General features: G+C 38.9%; 1 protein-coding gene and 1 non-coding gene across 2 annotated transcripts in view; both read left to right on the top strand.

The window, feature by feature from the left end:
• Positions 1 to 22,520, top strand: part of PIK3C2A (phosphatidylinositol-4-phosphate 3-kinase catalytic subunit type 2 alpha) — a 121,097-nt gene that overhangs the window by 87,672 nt on the left and 10,905 nt on the right. The window contains exons 20-27 of the mRNA XM_032240851.1: positions 2,332 to 2,436; positions 3,535 to 3,627; positions 5,632 to 5,761; positions 12,420 to 12,556; positions 15,124 to 15,293; positions 15,878 to 16,034; positions 17,428 to 17,537; positions 20,439 to 20,646. Of these exons, the coding sequence (XP_032096742.1) occupies positions 2,332 to 2,436; positions 3,535 to 3,627; positions 5,632 to 5,761; positions 12,420 to 12,556; positions 15,124 to 15,293; positions 15,878 to 16,034; positions 17,428 to 17,537; positions 20,439 to 20,646 (1,110 nt within the window). The remainder of the gene's footprint in view (positions 1 to 2,331; positions 2,437 to 3,534; positions 3,628 to 5,631; positions 5,762 to 12,419; positions 12,557 to 15,123; positions 15,294 to 15,877; positions 16,035 to 17,427; positions 17,538 to 20,438; positions 20,647 to 22,520) is intronic.
• LOC116525379 lies at positions 707 to 818 on the top strand. Its single transcript, XR_004257664.1, has one exon. It is a non-coding gene; the product is annotated as a U6 spliceosomal RNA (small nuclear RNA).

Here is a 22,520-nt window from a genome sequence, read left to right as displayed (position 1 = left end):
ATTCCCAGCAGCAATACAGAAGGGTTCCAGTTCTGCACATTCTCATCAACATTGTTTTTGTTTGTTTGTTTGTTCATTATAGCCATTCTAGTGGATGTGAAGTAGTATCTCATTGTGGTTTTGATTTGTATTTCACTAGTAACTAATAATATTGAGCACATTCTCATGTGTTTGTTGGCCATTTGTATTTATTTGGAGAAATATCTATTCAAAGTCCTTTGCCCATTTTAAATTAGACTGTCTTTTTGTTGTTATGTTGTAAGAGTTATTTGTATATTTCCAATACTAGACCTTTATCAAATACACTATTTGCAAGTATTTTTTTCATTCTGCAGTTGTCTTTTTACTTCATTGATAACGTCCTTTAATATATTAATACAAAAATGTTTAAGTTTGACGAAGTCTAGTTTATCTATTTTTTTCTTTTGTGGCTCATGCTTTTAGTGTCATATGTAAGAATCCATCATCAAATCTAATACCATAAATATGTACACCTGTGTTTTCTTCGAAGTGTTTCTAGTTTTAGCTCTTATGTTTAGGTCTTTGATCCATTTTGAGTTAATTTTAGTTTGTGGTATGAAGTAGAGGTAGAGCAACTTCATTCTTCTGAATTAGGTTATCCAGTTGTCTTAGCACCATTTGTTAAAGTGACCCCCTCCTTCCTCTTGAATGGTTTTGGCGTACTTGTCAAGTATTAGTTGATGCTGTGCTTGCTTCAGCAGCACATATACTGAAATTTGAATGATACGGAGAAGATTAGCATGGCCCCTACACAAGGATGACATACAGATTCATAAAGTGTTCCATTAAAAATTTTTTTAATAAAAAAAATTTAGTTGACCACATATATGGCGTTTTTTCTAGACTCTCAATTCTATTTCATTCATCTATTTGTCTATCCATATGCTATACATTTTTTTTTTTTTCCCCTTGAGACGAGGTCTCTCTCTGTTGCCCATGTTGGAGAACAGTGGTGTGATCACAAATCACCACAGCTTCAACCTTTTGGGCTCAAGTGATCCTTCCGCTTTTCATCCTCCCGAGTAGCTGGGACCACAGGTATTTGCTACCATGCCTGGCTAATTTTATTTTATTTTTTTCTTATAGGGTCAGGATTTTGCCATGTTGCCCAGTCTGGTCTTGAACTCTTGGGCTCAAGCAGTCCTCCCATTTAGGCCTCCCACAGTCCTGGGATTACAGGTGGTGTGAACCATCACACCCAGCCTATATTTTTTGATTACCATAGTTTTAAAGTAAGTTTTGAAATTGGACAATGTGAGCCCTCCTACTTTATTCTTTTCTTTTATTCTTTATTCTTTTTCAAGATTATTTGGCTGTTCAGGGGACACTTGTAATTTCATGAGTTTTAGGATCTGTGTGTCCATTTCTGCAAAAAGGCAGTTGGAATTTTGATAAGAACTATAGATTAATTTGGGGAAATATTACATACAATCTTAATTATAAACTATTACCTCTATATACATTGTTTACCTATTTTCCCTTTACCAAACAATGCTGCAGTGAACTTTGGTTGGTGTGTACATTTTTACTTCTTTGCTAGTATTTCTTTACAGGAAATTCCTACAGATGAAATAGCTGAGTCAAGAGCCACATATATTTTTAGTTATAATAGTTGTTACATTCCTCTACAAAAGAAGCTACGCCTACATACACCTCTCTCCCTACCAATGGATTATGAAATTGTTTCCTAACACTGGATGTTGTTTTAAATTTTAATCTGATAAATGAAAAATTGCATTCATTTTTGTTTGATTTCTATTTCTTTGACTATTAGTGAGCTTTAACATTTTTAGCCGGGCGCGGTGGCTCACGCCTGTAATCCCAGCACTTTGGGAGGCCGAGGCGGGTGGATCACGAGGTCAAGAGATCGAGACCATCCTGGTCAACATGGTGAAACCTTGTCTCTACTAAAAATACAAAAAATTAGCTGGGCATGGTGGTGCGTGCCTGTAATCCCAGCTACTCGGGAGGCTGAGGCAGGAGAATTGCCTGAACCCAGGAGGCGGAGGTTGCGGTGAGCCGAGATCGCGGCATTGCACTCCAGCCTGGGTAACAAGAGCGAAACTCCGTCTCAAAAAAAAAAAAAAACATTTTTATATGCATTGGTTAGCCAAATGTACCTTTGCCCCCCATATTTATAGCCTTTGACCATTCCAGTTTTATAGTGAAAATTAACTCTCTTTAGCAACAATTTTTTTTTGACCATTTGACAACTGAGCATTTTATAAATTGTATCCACAGCATAACTTGTCTGAAAAATAGATCTTCATTTTCATTATGTACTTAACAGTATCACATCTCTTTCTATAGGTTGTTCTCCAAAGAAGTATGGAACGAGTACAGTCCTTTTTTCAGAAAAATAAATGCCGTCTCCCTCTCAAGCCAAGTCTAGTGGCAAAAGAATTAAATATTAAGGTGATACATATCATACTTATAAGTTCATATTATATTTGAAAATAATAGGAAGAAGGCAATGGGCAGGTGTGCTTAAGGCAAATGAAGGCAAAACCTTTAGAGGTTTATTATAAGCATGGATGGTTGTGATTAGGATCCATATGTATCTTAGGATATTTTTAACCTAACCACCACTTTTTCAAAAAAGAAAAAAAAAAACTGTAAAATTATTTACTGCCTTGGGCTTCATTTTTTTAGATTGGTCTCACCGTCTTAAATTAGCTTTTTAGTCACTTTTATTTCAAAAGTAAGATTTGATCTTTACTAATGAAATTTTAAAAGTTTTGTCAGTACTTCCATGGCTAATTAAAATAGTACTTCAACAGAAGAAGTGGAGATCTCATCTCAGATCAAAGTGATTTAGAAGATGGAAAAGGATATCACAAGACTTTATGTTCTATTGATGGACTGAGATTTTTACAGAGCTCAAACTTTAAAAGTTTGTGTCTTAAGGTTTTGCTTCTCTGCCTAGTAAGATGATATTTTAAGTTTCAAAAAGTATTTTTGTATATTGTTCATCTGTTATCTGCCAGAGAGCTAATTCTCAATTAGCCAGGCATAGTGGAAGGCACCTGTAATCCCAGCTACTCAGGAGACTGAGGGAGAAGAATCACTTGAACCCAGCAGGCAGAGGTTGCAGTGAGCCGAGATCATACCACTGCACTCCAGCCTGGGCAACAAGAGCAAAACTCTGTCTCAAAAAATATAAATAAAATGAAAAAGCAATTTTCATGGTATTTCATTTGCTGTAATTCAAAAAAACAAGCGTTCAGTTGGGTGTGATGGCACATACCTGTAGTCCCAGTTACTCAGGAGACTGAGGCAGGAGGATCACTTGAGCCCAGGAGTTAAAGGTTGCGGGAAGCTATGATTGCACCACTGCATTCCAGCCTGGGTAACAGAGCAGGATCCTGTCTCTAACAGAAATAAAAATAAAAAATAAATTTAAAAACAAGACACAAAGGAACAAGTGAAAGGGGAAATGCCTGGGACAAAAAAATTTCTAAATTAATTTTTATTTATGTTATCTTTCTAATGCTTGATATGTTGTATTTGCAGTCGTGTTCCTTCTTCAGTTCCAATGCTGTCCCCCTAAAAGTCACAATGGTGAATGCTGACCCTATGGGAGAAGAAATTAATATCATGTTTAAGGTAAGTAAATAATGTTACTATTTTTTTAATGGCAATTTAGAAATTGTTGTTATCAAATTACTTTTTGAAAATTGCAAAGGTGATTTTGTTTATTTAATATTTTTAAAATTATTTTATTTTATTTATTTTTTTGAGCCAGAGTTTTGCTCTGACACTCAGGCTGGAGTACAGTGGTGCGGTCTTGGCTCACTTCAACCTCCGCCTCCCGGGTTCAAGCAGTTCTCCTGCCTCAGCCTCCAAGCAGCTGAGATTACAGGCACCTGCCACCATGCCTGGCTATTTTTTGTATTTTTAATAGAGACTAAAAATACATGTTGGCCAGGCCGGTCTTGAACTCCTAACCTCAGGTCATCTGCCCACCTTGGCCTCCCAAAGTGCTGGGATTACAGGCATGGGCCACCGTGCCCGGCCAAACATTTTATGTGTTTTGATCATGATTTGTATATTTTGAAAGGATGAAGAATTTTAGTTAATTCAACGAGTTGGATATGTGGAGGTTCATAAAGATTGCTTCTACTGAACCACCTTTGATATATGTGATAAATTCCTGTGTACTCAGATCTGGTTTTGAACTCTATATTTTGTTTTATTGATGTAGGTGCCTTTTCCTAAACTGGTAACATCTGTTTTGAATACAAGAATTTTATGTGTTAAGTATTTATTTATTTGAGATAGAGTTTTGCTCTTGTTGCCCAGGCTGGAGTCCAATGGCGTGATCCTAGCTTACTGCAACCTCCGCCTCCCAGTTTCAAATGATTCTCCTGCCTCAGCCTACCAAGTAGCTGGGGTTTCAGACATGTGCCACCACACCCGGCTAATTTTTGGTATTTTTAGTAGAGACAGGGTTTCACCATCTTGGTCAGGCTGTTGTCAAACTCCTGACCTTAGGTGATTCACTCACCTCAGCCTCCCAAAGTGCTGGGTTTACAGGTGTGAGCCACCATGCCCGGCCAAGTTTTAATATTTTTTAAGGCAAGTTCTCCTTATTCTATTCCATAATTTTCTTTGCTAGTCTCAGAATGTATTCATTATTTGTGTTTTTAAATTATTTTATTCAGTTTAAAAAAGAAAATGAAAACTTGTTCAGGTTTTATTAAAAAATAATTGATTTTGGGAGGGTTAATTTTTTTTAAGTAAACTTTTCATTTTGTGATAAGTATAGGTTCATAGGCAATTGTAACCGTACAGAGAAATCCTGTGTACTCTGCTTCATAGTAACATCTTGTATAACTGTAGTGCAGTATCACAATCAGGGTATTGGCATTGATATAGTCAAAATACAGAACATTTCATCATCACAAAGATTCTTCATGTTGGGTTTTTAAAAAGTTGAATATAGGCTGGGTATAGTGGCACATGCCTGTAATCCTAGCACTTTGGGAGGCTGGGGCAGGCAGATCACCTGAGGTCAGGAGTTTGAGATCAGCCTGGCCAACATGGTGAAACCCTATCTGTACTAAAAATACAAAAATTAGCCCGGCGTGGTGGTGGGCACCTATGATCCCAGCTACTCTGGAAGCTGAGGCAGGAGAATTGCTTGAACTTGGGAGGCCAAGGTCGCAGTGAGCTGAGACCGTGCTTCTGCACTCCAGCCTGGGCGATAGAGCGAGACTCAGTCTCAAAAAATAAATAAAAATAAAGAACTGTATATATCACATACCATAAAACTGAAGCTTTTAAAGTATACAGTTCAGGGAACTGAGACATGAAGAGGTTAAGTACCTTTCCCTTGAATGCTGCAGAAAAATAAAAAGGCAATTCTGTTCATCTTACAGGCATGTGCCACCATGCCCAACCAATTTTTGTATTTTTAGTAGAGGTGGGGTTTTGCCATGCTGGCCAGGCTGATCTCAAACTCCTGACCTCAGGTGATCCACCCACTTCGGCCTCCCAAAGTGCTGGGATTACAGGTGTGAGCCACCATGTCCAGACAGCTTTCATAGTATGTAATCTATTAAGTTTTTTGGAAATGAACAAGTTTCATTTTGTTTCCTTGATTTCAAGGTTGGTGAAGATCTTCGGCAAGATATGTTAGCTTTACAGATGATAAAGATTATGGATAAGATCTGGCTTAAAGAAGGACTAGATCTGAGGATGGTGATTTTCAAATGTCTCTCAACTGGCAGAGATCGAGGTAAGTCTATTAGCTGTATCTTGATATCTTATTTTTTTCTTGAACTTAGCTTAAAGTGTACCTGCCTTAAGGGTCCTGATGCAGATACTTTGGGACCACAGTTGTTTCTTATTTTAATCTGGTGTTACTTTATTGATTCAGTTGCTCATAATTAAGTCTCTTTTAAAAATAACTTAGTGACTGGGCATGGTGGCTAGCGTCTGTAATCCTAACACTTTGGGAGGCCGAGGCGGGTGGATCACATGAAGTCAGGAGTTTGAGACCAGCCTGGGCAACATGGTAAAACCTTGTCACTACTGGAAATGCGAAAATTAGCTGGGTGTGGTGGTGTGTCCCTGTAATCCTACTTACTTGGGAGGCTGAGGCAGGAGAATAGCTTGAACTTGGGAGGCAGAGGCTGCAGTGAGCCAAGATCGAATCACTGCACTCCAGCCTGGGTGACAGAGCAAGACTCTTGTCTCAAAATAAATAAAAAATAAATAAATAAAATAACTTAGTGAGTGTCCTAAATAAATGCTTTGCAGTAACCAGAGGTGTCCATTATTGACCCAGTGGGGACTTTATGGTCTTTAGCTTTTAAACTTAAAAATAAGGCCGTATCTCTGAGTGCAGTGGCTCTCACCTGTAATCCCAGCATTTTGGCTGGGACAGGAGGATCACTTGAGTCTAGGAGGTTGAGACCAGCCGGGCAATATAGGGAGACCCTGTCTCTACAAAAAGAAGTAAGTAGCCTCAGCTACTCTGGAGGATGGGCTGGGAGGATTACTTGAGCCTGACAGGTTAAGGCTTCAATAAACCATGATCATGCTACTGCACTCCAATCTGGGTAACACAGTGAGTGACACCTTGTCTCAAAATAAATAAATAAATAAGGCCATATCTAAATTAAACCAGCTGTGATTTCATTTTTGTAAAATAAAATCATACAAATCTCTCTTCTACTAATAGCAGATTTCTATCTTAATGTTTATTGACTACGTTTTGAAATAATGTAAAACATCCTAATATCTGATATGTATTATGTGCTTAATAAATGGCAGCCATCATTATTCTTAGTCAACACGTGTTTGTTTACCATCTATAAAATGCTAAGAATATGTGGTACTTACATTTTAGAAGGAAGCAATAATATGTACACCTAATCAGAGTATGCTTTAATAAGCTGAAAGCTCTAAGAGAGTTATAAAAGCAATACTGTCAGGTTTTAAAGGACAGAAAGATCATCTGCTGTTGATGGAAATGAGAAATGTTTCACAGATTCTATGCACAGACACTAGGAAGTCACCCGAAAGATTATCTTAATCATCCTTCCAATATTTGCCATTCAATTTATGCTTAAATCCCTATAGTGAAGGGAATTCATTGCTTTTCAAGGCAGTTCATTTTATTCTGGATAGCTCTGTTGGCTATAGATTTCTTTTTCATATTCAGGTGAATAATGGGGACTAAGTTCTGGTGTCTTTTACCCATTAGTTCCAGTTCTGCTCAGAGACTGTCATATAATTAAGTTAAATCCTTCTTCACTCTGACCAATATTGTGGCCTCAGATTCTGAATTCCAAATTCTTCAGCCATTTGTGAAAGATTACTTTAAATTACCTTATTATTCTCCTTGCAAACGGTTCAGGTAATCTGTTGTCTCTAAAAATGGTACCTGGATTTTGTAGAATACATAAGGGTGGACATAGTGTCACACATGTGAAACTATTCACAAATAAAATCAGTAAGTCATCATCATACCAGCTCCTGCTAAGCCATGTCTTGGCCATCTTTTCAGAGATGGGATCTTACTTTGTAACTCAGGCTGGAGTGCAGTGGTGTGATCATAGCTCACTGCAGCCTCAAACTCCTGGGCTCAAACAGTCCACTTCCCTCAGCCTCCCAAAATTAGCTAGGTATGATGGCATGCACCTGTAGTGACATGCCACCACACTCAGCTAATTTTTAAAATTTTTCATAAAGACAGGGGTCTCCCTGTGTTGCCCATGCTGGCCTCAAACTCAGCTCAAGCAATCCTCCCACTTTAGCCTCCCAAGTAGCAGGGATGTAGGCTTGTACCACTGTGCCCAGCTATGTACTTGTACATTTTTGTATCTTAGACCCATGTGTAGGGTGTTAGGTATTAACTTTGCTATATGTGATACATTACTTTTCAGTTTGTTGAGTTCTTTTTAAAACCTGATTTTTGATTGTTACAGCTCTTTTAGAATTAGTATAGCAGAGGCCGGGTACGGTGGGTCACTCCTATAATCCCAGCGCTTTGGGAGGCTGAGGTGGGTGGATCACCTGAGGTTGGGAGTTCGAGACCAACATGGAGAAACCCTGTCTCTACTAAAAATACAAAAGTAGCCAGGCATGGTGGCACATGCCTGTCATCCCAGCTACGCAGGAGGCTGAGTCAGGAGAATTACTTGAATGCAGGAGGTGGAGGTTGTAGTGAGCCAAGACCAAGCCATTACACTCCAGCCTGGGCAAAACTCTGTCTCAAAAAAAAAAAAAAAAATTTGTGTAGCAGATTTTCTGGTCTTTACCAGGAAACTCCTATTAAAATATATATTATAATAAAATAAAATCTGATTTTTGTTTTCTGTCATTGAACTTCTTAGTTTGTATCATGAACAGATTTGAAAGTTGTATATTCTATAGCTTCTGCTAAGTCATTGGGAAAAATGTTTACCGAACAAGGGCCAAGAGCCAACTCCCGTGGCATGCTATTAAGGAAGGACCTCCCTTTGGGTGATTGCTAAATCAAGTGCAGCATTTTCCTTACTCATCTTCATTGTATTATCAACTATTTCACATTTCTTCAGTTTGTCTATCAGGACAGTATGGGAGCCGTATAACTTCCCTTGCTCAAATTTGGATGTGCAAACTTTATCTTGTCAAAAAGGAAATCAGGTCAATTTAAGAATTCTTGCTGGTTATTGTTTATATAAATCATATAAGATGGAAGTTTTATCAGGAAGACTCCTTGACTGGGTGTGAAGATCACCTGAGCCCCGGAGGCACAGGTTGCAGTGAGCCGAGATCACACATTACTCCAGCCTGGGAGACAGAGAGACCCTGACTCAAAAGCAAACAAACAAACAAACAAACAAAAAAAAAAAAACAATAACAAAAAAAAAAAAAACAGCTCCTCAGTACGAGTCTATCATCTCAGTTTTTTTTTTCTTAATGAACCAAACTTTGGTTTATAAAGTTCATAATTGAACTTCCTCTTCTCATTTTGGAATTCCAAAAAGAGAATTCAATCAGATTCCCTTTATGTTGTTTCTAACTAATGGTTGAGTGTTTACTGTGTGTCTTGCCCTGTGGTAAGCTTTTCATTTGTGTCAATCTCACTGTATCCTTATTTTTCACATGAGGAAGAGGAAGTCACAGCCACATCCTCTGTGAAGTTTTTGACAAACACCTCAGCCTATAATAATCTCTCCTTTCTTTGAACTCAGCAATTGTCTTTAATACTCACCATTTATTTTATATTAGCTTACTTAATATTTCTTTCTGCATGTTTTATATCTTCCTCACTGCATTGATTATAGGATCCCTCAGGGTTGGGACTGTCTTATCTAGATGGTAGTACTTTAAATGGCCTATGAATTTTGGTCCACTGTTGTTGTTGTTTTTTTTTTTTTTTTTTTTTTTTTGCGACAGAGTTTTGCTCTTGTTGCCCAGGCTGGAATGCAGTGGCATGATTGTGGCTCACTGCAAACTCCACCTCCTGGGTTCAAGCGATTCTCCTGCCTCAGCCTCCCAAGTAGCTGGGATTACAGGCATGCCAGTAATCCCAGTTTACAGTTACAGACATGTGCCACCATGCTTAGCTAATTTTGTATTTTTAGTGGAGATGGGGTTTCACCATGTTGGTCAGGCTGGTCTTGAACTCCCGACCTCAGGTGATCTGCCCACCTTGGCCTCCCAAAGTGCTGGGATTACAAGCATGAGCCACCGAGCATGGCTTGCTGTTTTGTATGTAGTAATTGGCTGAGTCACAGAATCGGGATGGAGGTACTCACTGAAAAAGGATGTCACTGTGAACTGTGGTACAACCAAGAAGAAGTGCCAAATGAACACTTTGGGAGGCCAAGGCAGGTGGATCATTTGAGGCCAGAAGTTCGAGACCAGCTTAGCCAACATGGTGAAACCCCACCTGTAGTAAAAATATAAAAAATTAGTCAGGCGTTGTGGTGCATGTATGTTGTCCTGGTTGCTTGGGAGACTGAGGCACAGGAATCACTTAAACCCAGGAGGTGGAGGTTGCAGTGAGCCAAGATGGCACTACTGCACTTCAGCCGGGCAACAAGCCAAGACACTGTCTTAGAAAACAACCAAAAAAAAAGGAGCCAAATGAATTCATTCTGCCATGTGAGACCAGACAACTAGAATTAGAACCTGGTCCTGCATACTTTGTTGGGATTCCCTGGCAGCCTTGGTCAACTTCTGTTTCCTCCAATCCTTTGTCCAAAGCAGAGCTCTGTTTTCATATATTTTATTTTAATGCAAATGCATCTCCTTCATTTTAAAAATATATCAAATTAATTTTTAATTGTATACATAATACTTGCACATAGTAAAATATCTAGATAGCATATAATAGAATAAATTGAAAAGTAAATGTTAGTTTTCTCTCATAGCTTCATCCTCAATTCTAGGTGCCCTCTTTCCACAATATAACCACTTATGTAGCCTTGTGGAAATGTTTTGTGTATATTCTATGTGCACAACCATCTTTCTTTTCAAACACAAAAGTATAGTTCTCCATCTGGATTTTGTCTTTAAATAACATTATTTTTGAGATTTTTCTATCAAAGCACATAATTCCTCCCTCATTGTTTTCTTTTGTGTAAACACAATTTATTTGTTTGACACTTGTTTTAAAGGAGTCAGAGAGAAAACAAAAAACAATTTGTTCAGCGAGGCATTTACATTTCAATTAGGAGGCCAAAACATATACCTGATATTTAATCATATTCCAAGGTCAGTCTTCATCTGTTCTTCCCTTTGAAAGTGTTTAATGTATGGTTGTAAAATCCAGGTCAAATAATAAAAAAACAAAAAAAAATTTTTTAAGTGTTTAATATATTCTGAAAGATTCTTATCTTGCCCAAATATATGATTAAAGAAATTTTTTTGTGCTGAAGTGGGACAGTGTGTATCTTACTTTACCAGCAAGGTCAGTGTCTTCTTGTTTGTCATTAAAATAGTTTTCTTTGCCAGGCGCCATGGCTAACACCTGTAATGCCAGTACTTTGGGAGGCCCAGACAGGCGGATCACTAAGGTTGGGAGTTCAAGATCACCCTGGCCAACATGGTGAAACCCTGTCTCAACTTAAAAAAAAAAAAAAAAAATACAAAAATTAGCCGGGCATGCTGGCAGCCACCTGTGATCTCAGCTAGTTTTCCTTTGGGGATTAGCACATGGCTGTACAGATTAGAGTCTCAAATAGACAAAATTGATGTTTACATGTTGGCTACTTTTGAAAATAAAGAATAATTTTGATTGGTGGCCAGATTTGATTTTTTTTTTTTTTTTTTTTAAAGCCAAGGTTTCACTCAGTTGCCCAGGCTGGAGTGCAGTGGTGTGATCTCAACTCACTGCAACCTCTGCCTCCTGGGTTCAAGTGATCCTCATGCATCAGTCTCCTGAGTAGCTGGGACTGCAGGTGTGTCACCATGCCTGGTTAAGTTTTGTATATTTAGTAGCAGTGGTGTTTCACTGTGTTGGCTAGGCTGGTCTCAAACTCCTGAGCTCAAGTGATCTACCCTCAATTTTTTTTGAAGCCTCAGCCTCCAAAAGTGCTGGGATTATAGACATGAGCCATCATGCCCAGCAAGACTTGATTTTTTTTTTTTTTTTTTTTTTTTTGGGGACAAGGTCTGGTCTGTTGCCCAGGCTGGGGTGCAGTACCATGATCTCGGCTCACTGCAACCTCTGCCTCCTGGGTTCAAGCGATTCTCCTGCCTCATCCTCCTGAGTAGCTGGGATTACAGGCGCCTGCCACCACACCCAGCTAATTTTTATATTTTTAATAGAGACAAGGTTTCACCATGTTGGCCAGGCTGGTCTCCAACTCCTGATCTCAAGCAATCCACCTGCCTCAGCCTCCTGGAGTGCTGGGATTATAGGCATGAGCTACTGTGCCTGGCCAGACTTGAATTTTTTGAAAGTAACAATTGCTAGCTGGTTTCTGATGTCAAAGATTGAAAACCATAACTTTTTAAAAGGCTTGCAGCCATAAAAAAAGAATGAGTTCATTTCTTTTGCAGGGACATAGATGAAGCTGGAAACCATCATTCTCAACAAACTAACACAGGAACAGAAAACCAAACACCTCATATGCGCACTCATAAGTTGGAATTGAACAATGAGAACACATGGTGGCAGGGAGGGGACCATCACACACTGGGGCCTGTTGAGGGGTGGGGGACAAGGGGAGGGAGAGCATTGGGACAAATACCTAATGCATGCAGGGCTTAAAACCTAGATGATGGGTTGACAGGTGCAGCAAACCACCATGACATATGTATACTTATGTAAAAAACCTGCACATTCTGCACATGTATCCGAGAACTTAAATTTAAAAAGTAATAATTTTTTAAATGTTTAAAGCTTACTTTGGGGAGACAGTTCTACATAGCTTAGTATTTTGTCATTAAAGGCATGGTGGAGCTGGTTCCTGCTTCCGATACCCTCAGGAAAATCCAAGTGGAATATGGTGTGACAGGATCCTTTAAAGATAAACCACTTGCAGAGTGGCTAAGAAAATACAATCCCTCTGAAGAAGAATATGAAAAGGTAATTAGCAGGTCTCCTCATTCTAAAAAACTTTGTCAAAAATGTATTACAAAGGTTTTAAGTGCTTTCATTTTCCAACTAAATAGTCATTTAGTCTAAGTCAGGAAAAGAGCATCTTTTTCCACATATAAGAAGGAATGTAAAACAGAATGCATTTAATGGCAGGAATCTGAGTGAAACCGATGCTAACTTGCCCAAAAAAATGCATTCCAAACACATACTTAGAGGCCAGCGAAACAGAGGCATTTTTCTAACCCAAAATGTTATATTTTCCAAAGATCTTGGAAGAAGTTAGGGAAATGAGTAAAATAGGCTGTATCGTGTGATAGTTAAGAAGATAAATTAGGGGCCAAACTCTTTGGGCTTGAATTTAGGTCCCAAGTCACTTAGCAGCAACAGGGCCTTCTGCAAATTGTTTAACATCTGTGTGCCTCAGTGACCTCTGCTATAAAATACTGTATATGTTATGGTATAGCACATACTGTGGCTATAAACATATGCATCATTAAGATTTTTGTGAAAATTAAATGAGTTAATATATATAAAGCACTGCATAGTGAAAATTGTATAATTGTTAGCTCTTTTTCTTATTGGAAACATCAATTTTCTGTTTTACTATTATTTTGAATTACATATGAGGACAAGGCTATCTCTGAGGACATAAGGCCTCTAATGATGTTAACATGGCCTAAGGAAAACCCAAGAACACTGAGTGGTGATAGAAGAAAACTCCCATTTTAATGTCATAGAGCTGCCTGGTTTATGTTTCATTAATGGATCACCTTTATGGATATACATGTGTCATCTGTTGACCTACAAAGCTAATGCAGGGGAATTTTGACCTTTGATCTTTTGAACTGTGAGATCACTCCCTTTTCTTACTTCTTTGTGATCTGGGGAAGCAGTGCAGCAGAAGCCAATACTTGTTTTAGTAATGTTGGCCCTTTTGTGATTATTGGTAAGGAAATAATTGCCAGTAGCGTATATTAAGCACCTTTTATGCATTTGGCTTTTTAATGCATTTAATAGATAAGAAGGAATATAACTTAGTGAAGTCATATTGCCTGGATTTGAATCCTCATTCTGCCACTTAACAATTATGTGATCTTGGGCAAACAACCTCTGTTTCAGTTTTCCATCTGTACAGTGGTTATGATGTTCATACCTAAGTCATTGATTTGTTGTGAGTTTCTAAATACATAATTTAGTGGAGACGAGGTTTCACCATGTTGGCCAGGCTTGTCTCAAACTCCTGACCTCAAGCAATCCACCTGCCTTGGCCTCCCAGAGTGCTGGGATTATAGGCGTGAGCCACTGCGCCTGGCCAGACTTGAATTTTTTTGAAAGTAACAATTGCTAGCTGGTTTCTTATGTCAAAGGTTGAAAACTATAACTTTTTAAAAGGCTTGCAGCCATAAAAAAGAATGAGTTCATTACACACACACACACACACACACACACACACACAGAGAGAGAGAGAGAGAGAGAGAGAGAGAGAGGTGCCTGATTTGTGCTAAATGCTGTATAAACACTTGCTATTATTATCATTGGTAATGATTTCTGGGGAATTATGGAATAGAATTAACTACATGGGCAAGTCAGGCCAAATGAATGTACCACTCAGAAATATAGTCTTTTATAGAAATAAACTAATACACATGTTTTAAAGAAAAACCTCATTGTATGCATCTTGCTGTATCCTTCTATATAATATTATATTAGTAATTTTAATAATCCCCAGGAGAGGCAGGATTTAAGATGGCACACAGGGAATCACCAAATGGGAAACAAAATACATTACTTGTATTCTTGGATGTTTTCAGATATAAGCTGATTTTCCTTACACATGTCCTCACTACAGGTAGAAAGGAAAAAAAGCAAAAATCTTCTACCATCATATTTGCGGAATCCTGCACCTCACCAGCTCTAAGCAGGAGAGTCAGTGAGGTGCAGGATTCCACAAACATGATGCTTAAAAGCTGTTCAAAGGCCGGGCACGGTGGCTCAAGCCTGTAATCCCAGCACTTTGGGAGGCCGAGGCGGGTGCATCACGAGGTCAAGAGATCGAGACCATCCTGGTCAACATGGTGAAACCCCGTCTCTACTAAAACTACAAAAAATTATCTGGGCATGGTGGCGCGTGCCTGTAATCCCAGCGACTCAGGAGGCTGAGACAGGAGAATTGCTTGAACCCAGGAGGCGGAGGTTGCGGTGAGCCGAGATCGCACCATTGCACTCCAGCCTGGGTAACATGAGTGAAACTCTGTCTCAAAAAAAAAAAAAAAAAGCTGTTCAAAGGCAGCACATACCTAAATATGGACTGGTAGGGACCCCAGACTTGTAAAAGAGAAAAGTTAGAGAAGGGGCAGTAACCACCTTTGGAAGAGTGTTTTTGTTTTTGAAATATGAAAAGGTCGGCTTTTATTACTATATCCCAGTTTGTATGCTATTGAGAGAGTGAATTGCAGTAGTGTTTTTAAAGAGTGATAGACTACTTTAATCTTTATAAACCCTGCCTCCTTTAAAAATAATTCATTTTCTAAAATAACTGTATATGTTTTTCATAGGCTTCAGAGAACTTTATCTATTCCTGTGCTGGATGCTGTGTAGCCACCTATGTTTTAGGCATCTGTGATCGACACAATGACAATATAATGCTTCGAAGCACAGGACATATGTTTCACATTGACTTTGGAAAGTTTTTGGGACATGCACAGATGTTTGGCAGCTTCAAAAGGTATAATATTGTTGTTATTGCTGTTGCCAAAGAAAAGAGGCACTTTTTGTTGTAAAAGTTAAGGTTTGTCCCAAACCTTGCCTTTTGCCTTTCTGTGTTTTTTCATGTGGCTCCATTTGAGCATAACTTGGGATGAAAAAGGCCCAAAGGTATGACCTTACCACATAGTAGACAAGAATGTGTGTGTGTATAAACTTTGTTGAAATGAATTAGGATACATATAAATTTTTTCATCTAGTTAGCAGTAACTCTTAGAAATGGTTTCATATGTATAATGGCAGTAAGTAGTTTTCTATGTTTGTAACTACTGTTTGATCTCTCTTTAGATATATGGATTTATAAATACCACCTTATTTCCATATATAAGGAAATTTCATATATAAGTTCCCTCTAAATAATGAGATTATTATGTGATAGCTTTCTTGAAAAATGTTATTTTAAAGAATTATGGAAATTCAAAAGTGTGTGGTATTAAATTTCCTAGTTGGAAATTGCTGTACCTCAGATAGTTTAATAATCATGCAATAGCACTACTGGAATATCTTCTGTAAATAATATTTTGTATGTACTTTCATTTTAAATAGGGATCGGGCTCCTTTTGTGCTGACTTCTGATATGGCATATGTCATTAATGGGGGTGAAAAGCCCACCATTCGTTTTCAGTTGTTTGTGGACCTCTGCTGTCAGGCCTACAACTTGATAAGAAAGCAGACAAATCTTTTTCTTAACCTCCTTTCACTGGTAACTATTCTTCATAAGCATTTAAATAGTTTTTATATTAATGCATCTATGTTTCCATACCTAAAAAGGATTATTTTGTGATTTTGGAATAAGATTTGATGTAGTCACAAATGTCAGATACATTATTGCTCAAATATTTTAAACTTACTGCTGTGTGAAATGAGCCAAACACAAGAATACCTACTGTCTGACTTCATTTGTATAAAATACAAAAAACAAGTTAGTAGAGTGGCTACGCTTGGGTTGGGAAGAATTAGTAACTGGACCTTGAGGTGGGCATCTGAGATGCTAATGAATGTTTTGTGTATTAATGTGGGTGCGAATTGTGAACATTCACTCAGCTGTACGATGATTTCTGTACTTTAGTGGATATTTATTATAGTTAAGCAAAAAGAAAACAAACCCACTATGATTATTATGAATAAATTGATATGGTAATAAACAGAAGGCTACAATGATCTTAAGTGAAATAACTCAGTTAAATATTCAATGTTCTCACTTATAAGTGGGAGCTAAATAATGTGTACACATGGACATAAAGAGTAGAATAATAGACCTTGGAGACTTGGAAGGGTAGGAAGGGGGTTGGGGGAGATTAGAAGTTATTTTAATGGGTGCAATGTATACTATTCATGTGATACACTAAAAGCCCAGACTTTACCACTATGCGATACATACCTGTACCAAAATTGTACTTGTACCCCCTAAATCTATAAAAGTGAAAACAGAGGCTGAGGCCAGGTGTGGTGGCTCATGCCAGTAATCCCAGCACTTTAGGAGGCTGAGGCAGGCAGACTGCTTGAGATCAAGAGTTCAAGACCAATCTGGCCAACATGGTGAAACCCCATCTCTATCAAAAATACCAAAAAAAAGGCTGGGCGTGGTGGCTCACGCCTGTAATCCTAGCACTTTGGGAAGCTGAGGCGAATAGGTAATGAAGTCAGGAGTTCAAGACCAGCCTGGCCAACATGGTGAAACCCCCATCTCTACTAAAAGTACAAAAAATTTAACCAGGCATGGTGGCACGCACCTGTAATCCCAGCTACTCGGGAGGCTGAGGCAGGAGAATTGCTTGAACCCAGCAGGCAGAGGATCCAGTGAGCCAAGATTGCACCACTGCACTCCAGCCTGGGCGACAAAAAAAAAGGGCCTAGAAAAAAGGAGGTCTGGCTCTCATGTTAAACTGGGTTTGTAACCTCCAACAAATTGCTTGACTTCCTTGCCCTCCATTTCCTTATTTGTAAGATAATCACTTAAGTCCCCAATATACTAATGAGCCCCTCAAAACTGATTGTTTTTGTTTGCTTTAGTTCTGATTACTTGCCTGCAGGAAGGAGTGGGGAACAAATTTTTTGAAAAATTTAACTCACAGAACTTTTTGTTTTCTTCACAGATGATTCCTTCAGGGTTACCAGAACTTACAAGTGTTCAAGATTTGAAATATGTTAGAGATGCACTTCAACCCCAAACTACAGATGCAGAAGCTACAATTTTCTTTACTAGGTAAGGCATATTTAAGTATACTGCAGAAGGAACATACAAATTTGCTTTGATTTGTTTTACCTCAGTTTAAACAAATACAGTGCTATTAATCAAAATTCTGATTTATAGGAACAAATTCTGATAGTATTTGCACATAGTAGGCTGTCAAAAATTTATTGAATAAATACAAAGGATTTGCAATAATATTTTTTAAAATATATTTATTTGTCTCAAAATTTCTCATGGTTTATTTAATATGTAATTTCAATGATAAAAACATATTTTTCCACAGTGCCATGTACCATTTTAAAGTGTTTTTAAATTTTTTATTTTGAGAGTGAGTCTTGCTCTTTTCTCCAGGCTAGAGTGCAGTAGCACAATCTCGGCTCCCTGCAACCTCGGCCTCCTGGGTTCACGTAATTCTCCTGCCTCAGCCTCCTGAGTAGCTGGTACTATAGGCATTCACCACTAAGCTCAGCTAATTATAGTCTCTATCTAAAATGATATCTGTACTAATCTATTTTTCAGAATTTTGTTATAACAATTTCCATGAAGACCTTAGGTGTTCTTAATACAGCAAACTCTGGGTCACTGCTGCAAGTAAACTATTAATATGGCATAGTACTTGAAACACATATGCCAATTACTGGTACTTGAATTTGTTATTGCTTTAAAAACAGATCTTCCGGCTGGGCATGGTGGCTCATGCCTGTAATCCCAGCACTTTGGGAGGCTTAGGTGGGCAGATCACCTGAGGTTGGGAGCTCAAAACTAGCCTGACCAACGTGGAGAAACCCCGTCTCTACTAAAAATACAAAATTAGCCGGGCCTGGTGGCACATCCCTGTAATTCCAGCTACTCAGGAGGCTGAGGCAGGAGAATTGCTTGAATCCAGGAGGCAGAAGTTGCGGTGAGCCAAGATCATGACACTGCACTCCAGCCTGGGCAACAAGAGAGAGTTTTCTGTCTAAAAAAAAACAACAGGGCCGGGCACGGTGGCTCAAGCCTGTAATCCCAGCACTGTGGGAGGCCGAGGTGGGTGGATCACGAGGTCAAGAGATCGAGACCATCCTGGTCAACATGGTGAAACCCCGTCTCTACTAAAAATACAAAAAATTAGCTGGGCATGGTGGCGCGTGCCTGTAATCCCAGCGACTCAGGAGGCTGGGGCAGGAGAATTGCCTGAACCCGGGAGGCGGAGGTTGCGGTGAGCCGAGATCGCGCCATTGCACTCCAGCCTGGGTAACAAGAGCGAAACTCCGTCTCAAAAAAAAAAAACAAACAAACAGGTCTTCCTGACAAATATGTTCTAAAGGTCTGGTGATCAGTTTGGTTACTGACTACTACTGCTACATCATCATCATACCATAGCAGGGAGGGGTACCTGAGCTCATGTTCTTTTCTCTCCTTTTTCTCTTGCCTTCTTCCTCTCAGTGGAGAAGAGGTATAAAAAAACACTGACTGGACTTTCCTAGTCTCAAGAGTCTGGGCTGAAAATGCATGGAAGGAAGCTGACTTTTATAGCCTTTCAAACTAATCCTGACAATTTAGGTATTGATGGGTTTTCTTTTCTTTGTTTTTTAAAAGAGTTTCATTGGCTCCCCTGGGCAAAACTACAAAGCAGGCATGTATTTGTCTACCTGCTTAGACTTCCATAACAAAATACTATAGACTGGTGGCTTAAACAACAGATAGTTATTTTCTCACAGTTCTAGAGGCTAGGAGGTCCAAAATCAGGGTGCCAGCCAATTACATTATTGGTGAGGGCTCTCTTGCTAGTTTGCAGATGGCCACGTTTGCAATGTGTCCTTACATGGTGGGGAGAGCTGGCTGTCTCATCTCTTCTTAGAAGGACACTCCTATTGGATTAGGGCTCTACTGTTTATGACCTCATTTAACCTAAATTACTTCCATGAAGGCCCTATCTCCAAATATAGGCGCTGTGTTGGTTGGGGCTTCAATATGTGAATTTCAGGGAACACAAACATTCAGTCCATAGTGAGGCAAAAGCCTGTGTTTGAGATTCTCTCATTTCTGTTTTAGAATTTCCTTCTTTTTTGCTTCCTTGTTTCTGAGACTTTTTGTTTCCTTTGCTTGCCTAAAATGTTCTATCCAGGCCTACCTTCCAAACTCGCCAACCTGTCAAAACTTCTTTTCCCAACTGAATGAAAATATGATGACCTGAAGGAGTCTGACACTGAATTCTACAATTCTACTGTTTGATAGAAGAGAATTTTTAAAATTTGGATTACTTAGTTTTTGTTCTTTTGTTTTTGTGATTTTTTTGGAGACAGTCTTGCTTCATCACCAAGGCTGGAGTGCAGTGGCACAATCTCAGCTCACTGCAACCTCTGCCTCCTGGATTCAAGCAATTCTCCTGCCTCAGCCTCTGGAGTAGCTGGGATTATAGGCACGCATCACCATACCTGGCTAATTTTTCTATTTTTAGTAGAGTCCTGTTGGCCAGGCTGTTCTTGAACTCCTGGCATCACGTGATCTGCCCACCTTGGCATCCCAAAGTGCTGGGATTTATAGACGTGAGCCACCATGCCCGGCCCTTAGATTACTTTCTTTCACACCTATTTGTCATCTTTCTCCTTTATTAAAAGGGAATAAATTCCTGAAGTCATCTTTTTACCATTATACCAATCATCATCTATCTGAAATACTCTTTAATTAGTCTTGGAGACCTTACAGGGTTCAAGAAAACCAAGCATAATTTCTTTCTTGGGCTAAATGATTTTGTTGGGGTGAGATGTATCTTAACAAATCTTTGGCCTATAGAACAAAGGGAATCCTTGGCAAAGTGACAACCTGGTAATATTTTTAAAGGAATAAAAGTGGTTTTTGTCATTTATTACATTGAAAGAATTTACCATGTGTTCTCATTTACTGTTAACGAATTTTCTGATTACTTTGTAGGCTTATTGAATCAAGTTTGGGAAGCATTGCCACGAAGTTTAACTTCTTCATTCACAACCTTGCTCAGCTTCGTTTTTCTGGTATTCCTTCTAATGATGAGCCCATCCTTTCATTTTCACCTAAAACATACTCCTTTAGACAAGATGGTCGAATCAAGGAAGTCTCTGTTTTCACATATCATAAGAAATACAACCCAGATAAACATTATGTAAGTTTGATTTCAATATCTGTAAACAATCATGCATGTATAATCGTTGTCCTTCCTACTTCCTTTGCTGATTCTGCTAAAGTTCCAAGCATTTATTCTATTCATGCTTGTTTCTTTCATGAATGGTCCATAAATAAGTAAATGTACTTAAAGCATCCCTGAATTTTTTTGGTATTTAATTCTTGCTGTATTTGCTTCAAACAATAAGGACCAAATGATATTTTTTTAGAGACAAGACTAAAAGGATGGTGCTATTCTGATTTTTCTCATTCTTCAATTTTTTTATTTTTATGTATTTGGTTTTTTGTTCATTCTTCAGTTTTTTTACTTAAAGGTAAAGTGTGTTTGTTGTAACAAATTCAATTAATATAGAAATATATAAAGTAAAAAGTCAAAGTTTCTATTCCAATCTGTGATACAAAACACACACATACTGTCTTTGAACAGATACAGGATCTTCACCATGGTCTTTCCCCTTCGAGACTATAACATTCTTTTTTGTTGTTACTTTTCACCCTCGTGCTAACTTTTTTGTGGGATAATACTTTGCAGAACTGCCAGTTTTTAAATTTTTGGGAAAATGATAGACTTTAAAAAGCTATTTCACTATTGTTTTAATTTTCATCTATTTTGTTAATAAATTTTAGTATTATTTTGTGTGTTTATTAAGTTATCCTAACACCATTTTATTGCCTAGTCTATTCTCTCCCCAATATACTACTACCTTTAAATTTATATATAGATCCCCAAATTCGTTTCTGGCCTTCTACAGATAGAGCTGACTTGGCACCAGTATTATATTCTGTAAAGTATTGTAACTTTATAAAAGTTTAAATATGTTGGGCAGGATGGCTCACGCCTGTAATCCAAGCACTTTGGGAGCCCGAGGCAGGTGATCACCTGAGGTCAGGTGTTCAAGACCAGCCTGGCCAACATGATGAAATCTTGTCTCTACTAAAAATACGAAAATTAGCTGGGTGTGGTGGCATGTGGTTGTAGTCCCAGCTACTTTTGGGAGGCAGAGGTTGCAGTGAGTTGATAGTGTGCCATTGTACTCCAGCCTGGGCAACAGAGTGAGACTCTGTCTCAAAAAAAATTTTTTTTAATTAGCCAGCAAAACAAGTTTTCCTTCACCCTCACAAACCTTTTGCCTTTTTTTTCAACTGACTACTTATTTATTTTAGAGATGAGGTTTCACCATGTTGACCAGGCTGGTCTCAAACTCCTGACCTCAGGTGATCAACCCTCCTCAGCCTCCCAAAGTGCTGGGATTATAGGCGTGGGCCACAGCGCCCAGCTGTATTTTTATTTTATTTTATTCTGTCATGCAGGCTGGAGTGCAATGGCACGATCTTGGCTCCTGCAACCTGTGCCTCCCAGGTTCAAACAATTCTCATGGCTCAGCTCCTGAGTAGCTGGGATGACAGGTACCCACCAGCATGCCCGTCTAATTTTTGTATTTTTAATAGAGATGGGGTTTTGCCATGTTGCACAGGCTGGTCTCAAATTCCCGGCCTCAAGTGATCCGCTCACCTCGGCCTCCCAATACAGGCATGAGCCACCATGCCTGGCCTATTTTTATGTTTACTTTTTGAGACACAGTCTTACTCTGTTACCCCAAATGGAGTACAGTGATGCAATCTTGGCTTACTGTAGCCTTGACACCTGGGCTGAATTGATCCTCCCACCTCATCTTCCCGAGTCACTGGGGCTGCAGGTGTGTCCCACCACCACACCTGGCTAATTTTTGTATTTTTTGTAGAAACAGAACCTCACTATGTGCACAGGCTGGCCTCTTCTCCGGGGCTGAAGCCTTGGCCCCTCAAAGTGCTAGGATTATAGGCTTGAGTAACTGTGGCCAGCTTATACTTTTA

The sequence above is a fragment of the Sapajus apella genome, unplaced genomic scaffold (assembly GCF_009761245.1).
Source record: "Sapajus apella isolate SASKATOON/1434 unplaced genomic scaffold, GSC_monkey_1.0 scaffold47, whole genome shotgun sequence".
Lineage (NCBI taxonomy): Eukaryota > Metazoa > Chordata > Mammalia > Primates > Cebidae > Sapajus > Sapajus apella.
Note: the sequence above shows the minus strand (reverse complement) of the source record. Positions and strands in the feature narration are given on the sequence as shown.